The 10,046-nt window shown below is 35.6% G+C and overlaps 1 protein-coding gene across 2 annotated transcripts; it reads left to right on the top strand.

The window, feature by feature from the left end:
• The first annotated feature begins 2,135 nt into the window (after positions 1-2,135).
• LOC109214925 (protein EMSY-LIKE 3-like) lies at positions 2,136-8,782 on the top strand. 2 transcript variants are annotated; one of them, XM_019378894.1, is made up of 10 exons: positions 2,136-2,540; positions 3,297-3,511; positions 3,598-3,707; positions 3,826-4,078; positions 4,180-4,383; positions 4,471-4,539; positions 5,794-6,033; positions 6,117-6,185; positions 6,266-6,329; positions 6,741-8,324. In XM_019378894.1, the coding sequence occupies exons 1-10, from the start codon at positions 2,513-2,515 to the stop codon at positions 6,743-6,745; spliced, it is 1,257 nt and encodes a 418-aa protein (XP_019234439.1). In that variant the 5' UTR covers positions 2,136-2,512; the 3' UTR covers positions 6,746-8,324. The 2 variants fall into 2 exon arrangements, with proteins under 2 accessions (XP_019234439.1, XP_019234438.1); XM_019378893.1 differs by lacking the exon at positions 6,741-8,324 and adding an exon at positions 8,343-8,782 and having other exon boundaries at positions 2,139-2,540.
• The last annotated feature ends 1,264 nt before the right edge of the window (positions 8,783-10,046 follow it).

Here is a 10,046-nt window from a genome sequence, read left to right as displayed (position 1 = left end):
CAAGTTTAGTACTCGAGCGCAGAAACAAGGAATACAAAAATCAATCCGAAAAAAACACAAGCAAACATTAGAAAAAAAATTGGACGTAATACAAGAAAAAGACAAAAAAAAAAATAAAAAAAAAAAAATTCAAAACCAACGCTGTAGGAAAAGCATAAAATGAAACGAAAATTACCTCAAACTAAGATTGAAACCTCGAAAGCAACTTGCACACAACAATGGAGTCGGTTATGGTCTGAAAAAATCGAGAGGAAGAGAGAGTGAGAAAAGCGTGAGGAAGAGAGCAACAGAGAAATTAAAATTTAAAATATTAAAACGGTTATGTTAAGGTGTGGGCTACTGGGTGAAAATAAAATTTCATAAGTTAGCCAACATGGGCTATGCCAGGTAAAGGCCTCAAAATATGGGCTATTTTTGAGTGGGTTGTATGGCCCAAGTGACATAGAGTGTAATTTCTTCTTTAGAAAATACATGTTTTTAACCGTACAAATAATTCAACAATAGAAAATACATACATACATACATACATACATACATATACACATATATATTCACAAATATATTTGTACTAATTTCTTTTCTTATTTGATTATATTTTATCCAATTCACTTTAGTTATATTTGTCACGCAGAGTACATATTCGATAAGGTGATATTGTGACCTTGAGATCTAATTATACGAATCACACAAGACTATCTTTGGATTATGAGAAAGATAGTGAAAGCTAAAGAGAATTTTGAGCACCAGGATATAACTATGAAGATCTATGGCAGATGCATGATTGCTCTATCAAGCACATCATAAACTGCGAGGAGACTTTAGCAAAGTGAGCTGGAGGAAATTGGTATGCAACAATGCAGGGTGTCCTAGGTGGATATTCATGGTAACTCTGGTGGCAAATGGCAGACTATATTCAAAGGATAGATTGCTAAAGTGGGGCATTCAAACTGATCAAACATGTCCTCTATGCACACAGGCAAATGAATCTATCCAACATCTATTCTTTGAGTGCCAATATGCAGCTGAATTATGGAAAAGGATGCTCAAATGGCAAGGTTTTAGTAGGAACATATATGGTTGGTCTGAGGAGCTGAAATGGGCAGAAAACTGGACAAGAAGCGGGAATGTAAAAACAGAACTATTCAAGATGGTATTAGCAGGGTGTGTATATTATGTTTGGTAAGAAAGGAATGCAAGACTATTTCAAGCTAAAGCGAGGAGCTAGGAGATAATTGGCAAGCTAATAGTACAAGAAGTGCATTGTAGAAACAACAAGAAAGTAAGAAAAGCTCTAAGTAAACTGGATTACTATACAATGTAATAGCTAGAAGTAAAAGATAGCAATAGAATGTACGGGGGGTTAGGGGGGGGGGGGGAGGGGGATGGGAGAAGGAAGTATAGGAAGCAAAGGAATATAGTTAAGGGTTTTATATTGATTGTAAATATTTTCCCTGGTATATAAAAATTTAATTACCAAAAAAAAAATTATTGTAATAACGTCAAGATGTTCTTTAACTTATGAACTTAAGCTCATTTGTCGAAGCTAAGTCATTACTAGAGAAAGCAATGTCATCCACATAAAGCTTCGAAGGACAAGACCTGATTTAATTAAACTATCCGATCTAATTATTAATTTACTAATATGATTGTCTATACTTTCATACCCGTATGATTCTTTTTCAATTCGATATATTCATATTTAAATTTTTTATCTTCATACACGCAACTACTTTGATCAACATAAGGAAAGCACACAAATAAATATAGAAGCAGAAAAATATTATACGAGCTTAGTTTATATACATAAATATTGAAAAGAAATTTGTATGCTATTAGCTCACCCGAAAGATATTTTAAAGTAACTTTTTATAATAAAGTTATCTTATCTATCATATAACGCCAATTTAATAATTAAAAAATTTCTTTACATTAAAAATGCATATAAGTTAAACTCGGAATATTTACTACGTAATAATTTTTTTTAACTAATGACATCTCAATTTTCAGAGAACATGTTATACTTTGTTAGTTCAAGTGGAACAACGACTTTAACTCAAGTTACTTTTAAAGTCAAATTTAAAGAGGTCAAAATGCTTTGAAATTTCAAACAAAAATTCCCAAATCCCTTGTGTCTGTCCGCGACCCGGCCGAGTTAAGACAAACCAGAACGAGTCAACTCAATCCAGGAAGCGGAACTCAAACCTTCCAATAAACCAAAATCTATAGACCTAATTCACGTCCGTTTTCCCCCTTTGCTGGGTTCTCCTCCTCCTCTTCGCCTTCAATTCTTTCATAATCACACAATCGATTCCCTTGTTTTCTAAATCGTAACCCTAAAAAGAGTTCCCTCACAAACCCAATTGCCTTATTGGTTTTTACTTAATTTTCTAAATACCTAGTTCTTTGGGGCTTCAATATTATTGTCCTTATTTGGTTCTCAAAAAGCAACCTCTGAAGCCTTGATTTGGTTTTTTTCCTCATCTGTGGGTTTGTTTAAGTTTTCAAACTGGCTATGGACTACGAACCGTACGACAGCAGTGGTTAGTGTTTTCAAGTTTTCATTTTTTTTTCCTTTAGTTTTGTGGATTTGTAGTTTAATTAGGGTACAAGGCTAGTGAAATTAGCGTCTGCATTGTGAAAGTTGGGATCTTTTTTCTCCTATTTTTGTTAGATTGGAATTTTGAGCTGTTTGCACTTTGTATGTGGGCAATTGAGGTACTGGGTATGTTTAGTTTGAGGCAAAAATTTAATCTTTTTTGCTTTTTCCTTTAGAATTATGGTTTATATGATTATGGGTGTTGTCAATATGTGTTTAATTTTTCAGTGAGAAGTTTAAACTGAAATTATTGTGAGAATTATTGGTTTTATTATGAAATAACGAAAACTTGCCTGCAAAAACTGTTAAGCTGTTATAAAAAAGCAAATGTAAAGTGGAGTTGGTAGTTGAATTGTTGTTCTATGTGCAGCTTTGTGACAGTCTTCAAATGCTTGTAGTTCTGCCACAAGATCTTGATACTGAATAGAAGTTTAAATCTCATTTTGGAACCTTTAAAATTGTTACTCAGCTGTAGTTTAGCTTTTAGTTTTATACTGAAAATGGTATATTGAGAATTTCTTTTGTTGTATTGAAATCCACACTGCCTTGAAGTGACAGTTCGTGCAATGTAGTTTTCCTCATATGTTCATATGCCTTTATTAATCACACAGTGCTGATATGGATAATTCTCATATGTTGTGTTGTATTATGATTACACCTAATGTTTCGATTTTCTGACAACCTGATGGAATGATTGCAGGAACGGATGATGATCTTCCTCCATCACATCAAAATAGGATACCAAGAGGTGGTGGCCGCATGAATGGAAATGGGAGATCTGCTGTCATGGCATCTGTACCCTACCAAAGGATGTATGGTGAAACTGACATGGAGGCCCAAATTCACCAGCTCGAGCAAGAAGCATACAGTTCGGTTCTAAGAGCCTTTAAAGCTCAAGCTGATGCCATTACTTGGGTACCTTTTGTCATACTCATGAAATCTAATATGTTCATTTGTTTGATCAGGTTTAAATGACTGCTCAATGAATATATTTTATTCAGGAGAAAGAAAGTTTGATCACGGAGTTAAGAAAAGAGTTAAGATTGTCCAATGAAGAACATCGAGAACTTCTTGGTAGAGTTAATGCTGATGATGTCATCCGAAGAATAAGGTTAGCTCTATTTTTAACTCTTGGTCCCTACGTCCATCTCGATTTGGTTTAGTGAAGTTTCTGTATTCTAGAGTTTGTCACAGTTCTAAAGGCTGGCCTTTGATTATCGCTTTTATAGGGAGTGGAGGCAGTCGGGGGCTCATCAACCTGGTATGCTTGGCACCGCTCAAGCTATTCACGACCCATTACCTAGCCCTTCTGTCTCAGCTTCGCGGAAGAAACAGAAGATAGCGCCATCTTTACCGTCACAGTCCTTTGCTGGACCATCTCCTACTTTTCACCCACCTGCTCTGGCTGCTGCAAGTCAGCCGTCTTCATCCGCTGCCAAGAGAGGGCCTATAATGGGGCCTAAGGGCAACAAGAGTAAATCTGTAAGTCTGATGCTTTATGCTTTATTCTGTGCAGTTGAGCAATGCATGGTTTAACTATTCTCTTAGTTCTGAGTGTTTTCCTGCTATGCATCTATTCATAGGGCCAGATGATGCCTGGTGCATCCTCAATGAAAATGCAGTACCCTTCCTCTGGTCCATTTGGAAGAGGCCAACTAGGCAATCGGGTCTCTGAACCTGCTGAAGCAGGATCATTTGATCCATTGATTGGAAGGAAAGTGAGGACTAGATGGCCTGATGACAATAATTTTTATGAGGCAGTCATTACTGACTATAACAAAGCTGAGGTACACCTGATTTTATTGCGCAAAGCTTTGCTTCTTTTTTTTCCTTTTTGTGGTTGAATGCGTGAATCTTGTGATGCGCTTTTTCAGGGTAGACATGCTCTTGTTTATGACATTGGTACTACAAATGAGACATGGGAATGGGTCAACCTTAAAGAGGTAATAGATCCTATGTTCTGATGGCATGCTTTGATATACTGTTTGACTGTCCTGCAGGCAAATCTTTTTCTTATTGGTTTATGTGGTTGGTCATATCAAGAAAAATATCTGTTGTATAATTCAGAAAATTGTATGATCTGTATCCCGTTACCTGTGATGTAACCAAGCATGCTCTAAAGTATTCACTAGAAGTTTCCATTTATTACGGAAGCAAAAAAAAAAGGAAAAAAAAGGGAATTTTGGATTTCAAGTTCAGGATTCTAAGTATAGAGTCTGAACCATTTCCCTTGGGAACTGCTAGGTAGAGGGCAAAAATCTCTGTAAAGGTGACTTCACCATATTTTCTCTTGAAGGTATAATTTCCATGTGTCTGATGATGTGCAACTATATTGTTTTATGTGGGACCTATTTTCCGTAAATGGTAGATAGCTGTAACTTTTTGAGCATGCCAAGTCCAACATTTTACGGCATGTGCCTTTAAGAATACTTCATAGTCTTCTGTACTAAATTCAATGAAGTTTACACCATGCATTTGGGAGATTGTTGGTCCATTCTCAAGTCTTCTGGAATATGCACTTATCGAAAGATTCCACCATGTACCAAAATTGGAGCATAAATCTTTAGTATATCAAGAAAGAAGTAGAGAAATCAATAGCAGTTTGCTTATTTCTGATATTTAACTACTGTGAAAGTGCTCTGACATATAATATGTGGTGTATTTGACCTCAAGATGGGTGACAATCAAGATTATTGGTAGTTCAAGTCCTTATAGTATTCTCTCTATGGGGTGATCTTGTGAAATTTCTTTTTCGTCATCCATATTTATCAGTTCAAGTCCTTACATTCACTAAAGAGTGTCGGAGTTGCACTAATTGAATAGGAAAACCTTTGTTTGGTGTTGGTGATGGCTGAATGACTTACTCTGTAGGTTGCCAAAGTATATAAAAAACATATCAATGTTTGATTCTGGAAATAAAATGTGACATTCAGGGGTGGAGATTTGATCGCAAGAACCTTTTCAAACTCATTATGCAGGCTGTTATTAGCATGATATCTATCTCCAATGTTTAGAAGAGTCATAAAAATGCCTCTTTGTGTCCAATATGAACTACAGGCTGCCTGACAACCTACTCTGTACCCAGCGCATCATTCATTTTTATTCTTAGTTGCATCATGTGGTTATCAGTGTTCTTCTTTGTAGTTTTCTTGAAGAGCTTCTTCAAAGGTCAAATTTATATATCTCCTCTCTGACAGATTTCTCCAGAGGATATTCAGTGGGAAGGTGAAGACCCAGGAATTTCTCGTCATGGAAATTATGGTGGATCAGGCCGTGGCATGAGTAGGCCTGTTGGGCGTGATAGCGCTCCAGGTGCAGGCAGGGGAAGGGGGTTAACTAAACCACAGTCCAGAAAAGGCTTTCCACCATCACAGAATGGAGGAAAGAAGGGATCTGATGATATCCAGTTACTTCACACGGAAACACTGATTAAGGAGGTTAGCAACAGTAATTTAATCTCTGTTGCGCATTGAGATGTCGCATTTTCTATATTTGTTCATAGACTGGCAAATGTCATCAGGTGGAGAGGGTCTTTGGCGCCAGTCATCCAGACCCTTTGGAGATCGAGAAGGCAAAAAAAGTGCTAAAGGTAAGAGACACCACCTGTCTGGTAGTGGTTACTGCTCACTCATTTTGTGGCAAAGGAAAATTAAGTTTGTTACTGTGCAGGAGCATGAGCAAGCACTTCTGGAGGCCATCTCAAAGCTCGGAGAGATCTCTGATGGCGAGAGTGGTATGACTATGCCAAAATATTCCTGCATTTGCTTTTCATTTTAGCATCACGATAAGTGCATGGGATTGGAGAGTTTAACTCTATGATCCTCCTCAACTTAACTTTTTCTTAAAAAAAAATAAAAATAAAATTTATGATCTTTTTCAAAGTCTGAGTTCCTATCAAGTCCTAGAAGTTTACTTGTTTGGCTTTGGCTTATTTCAATTTGCGGTCAAATTTACCTCCAAAAGCACAATGTTTACCTCCCATCATCTAAATCAGGACGTTCTGGAAAAATATCTTCAGAGAGAAAATAAAAGCTTGGTAGATCTTCACCAATGCTTCTTCTCTTTTACTTTATAGACTTTGGGACAATCTTTTTCTTGATACCTTTAATACCATAATGTCAGCTGGAACTTTTACTTTTGGTAGGATAAGTGGCCTAAAATCAATACAAGGAGTGAAGGAGTGATGATGTCAAACAAGCATAACTTGAAGGACTTAAGACAAGATCATTGTTTAGGAGTAACAGTACACTTCCAAAATTAGGGACATTTGATGCTATTTCCTCTTAAGTTTTCTTATTTTTGAATGATGTTGGACAAGTTCCTTGCTGGCAGACGGCAGTAATGGCATAATTTATCCTTATAAAAAAAAGTAACTGTGTAATTTATATTGAAGTACTCCTATGCTTCTAAATTGTGTTCTTGGAGTGGATGGAAGTTGAAGTACCCTGCAGGACATATTTGTGCTTTTGCTTCTCTATGATACTTATATTTTCTTGTTGTTTCATGTCAAACTACTTTCTTTGGAAAAATAAGTTTCATGTGAAGTTGTTTCGGACCATCCTAGGAAGCTTAGTGAATCATAGAGTTAATATAAATTGTCCATCCCTTTGACATTTATGTCACTGGGAAATACCTGAAATCTATCATTTTGTTTCATTCCTCTATTCAGAAAGGACTACATGTTTTTTTTCTTTGAGAAAGAATAAAGGAATACATGTTTTAAGAACAAAAAGATGTGTATCTGACCATCTGGTAAATTTTTATTCCATGTAGAGGTAGAAGTCACTAAGTTCAAGTTACCGCTTCTATATTGATACACATTGACAGAGAAACATGTTAATTCTCATGACAAATAACATATAATGAAATAAATGACATGGCCAAAATACATAAAAGCGAGATACTAGTTACTACTGTGATGTAACAGGAACAATAGAAATGTGAAACAGTTAAAGTTGAAGCCCGATGTGTCAGATGGTATTATAATTCGAGTGAATACCATTAACTGGAAGTAGCATAACACCCAACCTGACACTTCCACCGTCAACAGCTCAATCTTTTGCTGCTGCCATCTTCACTACTAGGTCCAGCTCAGTACACACACACACACACTCTTACCAGCTTTGGCACATAGCACAGAACACCGCTTAATTTCATCAGATCATTATGGATTACTGGCCCATTTCTTTTGTATGAAATCCTTCCCAGTTCTAATTGGAAATCAAAATCTCCCTGCTGAAGGTGTAATAATTTTTAAGAAGGTTCTGGTTGACAGGATTTATTATGTAATGTATTTTTGGAGAATGAGAAGTGTAAAATGGAGGGTGGGGAGCAAAAAGGTATCTCTGTACTTTGTGGGAATGCATGGATGAGGACTTGTCCACCTTCATTTTGTTGTTGTTTATAGCTTTTCTTAGTGAAGCATGTAAGCATGTGAGTGTTTGTATCTTTTCTTAATGAAACTTGAAGCATGTAAGTATGTGAGTGTAGTGTGTTTCCACCAAGGTTACCCGGAAAAGAGTCTGCAATCACTAGTGAAGTAGGTTGGTTATGCAAAGCTTCTATCTGATCTCTGAGTCCATCAGGCGTTGCATCACTTCTTGATTGTAAAAAAATTAACAGATCTCTTCTGATTGCAACTGATCATGTCATAATAACAACCATCTAGGTTTATTGGGAAAAAAGGAATGAAGACCAATGTTCTTCCATTTCTTACTGATTTGTGTTTCTATCCGTACTGCTGCAGATGAACATTTCATGCAAGCAATGAATCGGGAATGACAGGGATACCAATGATGGTAACTGATTGCTATACAGAAGCTGTGGCATGAGCCACTGAAATAACAGCTAAAATGGAGCAAGATACATGTGCTCTAAATGGTTGCCAATGTGTTGAAACAACAGAATGATTTTAGGTGTGTTGTATAATGCCGTGTTCAAGGAAAGCTTTGCTTACATTATATCATTGTAGTCTAGTCTTTTTTTCTTCTTCTTTTGGCTTAGGCCTATTTATAGCCGGATAACTGTTTCCTGTAGTGGCAGGTTAGTGTTCTTGTAAAATTAGACGGTAGCAGTTTAATGTGTGATCATGTAAAAAGGTTCTATTGATATAGTGGTGCTAGAATTGGGAAAATGAACAGCTTAGTTATTCTTTTGCCATTTATTTCATTGCTAATTTAGGTTCTAGTGGCCAACATTGTATAGTTACTTTCCGTTTCAAGGATGTTGGATTTAAAATAGAAGTATCTTGTACTATTTGAACAGTCTAGACATGAGTAAAATTGTAGAGGAGCTTTAAAGCTCGATTCGACACTAGTCTTTTTTAGTTATTAGAATGAGGATAAAGATGTCGAGAAAAGATATTTGGTAAAAAGGAAGCTGAACTTTATTTTTGGTTCAGATAGGACTTGGATTTTTGTTGAAGACATTTTTTAACACTTTTGTTGTGGGATGTAGACTGAAACTCCAAGTCACCTTTGGATCTCCAACTAGGACCAAAAAAGTGGTATACTTCGTATGTTTTGTTGTCAAAAATATTTTTTTACTATTAAATAGGGGAATATGACTACCCTCACGAGTCATCTTCCTTTACGATTCTTCTAAATTCTAATTCTTATTGTATCACTCTTCCAACCAACATTTAAATTAATACTCAAAAATTACATGGTGATTTTTGCATGAATTGGGATCTTAGTGTCCGTTTGGATTGGCTTATTTTAAGTGCTTTTAAGCCAAAATAACTTTTAAGCCATTTTGTAGTGTTTGGATAGAGTAAAAAAGTACTTTTAAGCACTTATTTTTAAGTTAAAATGACAAAAACAAGCCAAAAGCCAAAAGCTAGAATTCCTAACTTATGGCTTAAAAGCTATTTTGACTTAAAAGTCACTTAAATTAAGCCCATCCAAACGGGCTCTTAATCCCTAGTAAATCTTGACCATTCAACTTGGTAATATACATTAAAAAAAAAAAAAAATTGTTGCACCTAAGGTCTAAGGATCACTGTTCCAAAGAAATGCGCTGCTGTTTGGCCAAGCTTCTCTAGACTCTAGAGGCCAAAAGTGCTTTTTTTCTTTTCTTTCAAAAGTACCTTTTTTTCAATTTAAGATATTTGGCCAAGGTTTTTTTTGGGAGAAAAGTGGTTTGAGAAGAAGCAGAAGCGTTTCTAAGAAGCAGGAAAAAGTAGCTTTTCCCCAAAGCAGAAGCAGTTTTAACTTTTTTTCTTACCAATAATACCCTTAACAAAATATATACCAAAATAACGTTACTTGTTTTAAACCTAATACTTAGGATACTAATATATAGGTATTTCTTCTCATTTTAGGATAGATTTGTAATATATAGTGACTTCAAGGGTGAATGCTTTTATATTTGTTGAATGATTTTTCAATATATTTAAATTATTTTAAAAGAATTAAAATATTTTTAATTTTATTTTCATAAATGAAAGGAT

Source organism: Nicotiana attenuata, unplaced genomic scaffold (assembly GCF_001879085.1).
Source record: "Nicotiana attenuata strain UT unplaced genomic scaffold, NIATTr2, whole genome shotgun sequence".
Lineage (NCBI taxonomy): Eukaryota > Viridiplantae > Streptophyta > Magnoliopsida > Solanales > Solanaceae > Nicotiana > Nicotiana attenuata.
This window is presented reverse-complemented; position numbering and strand designations above follow the sequence as displayed.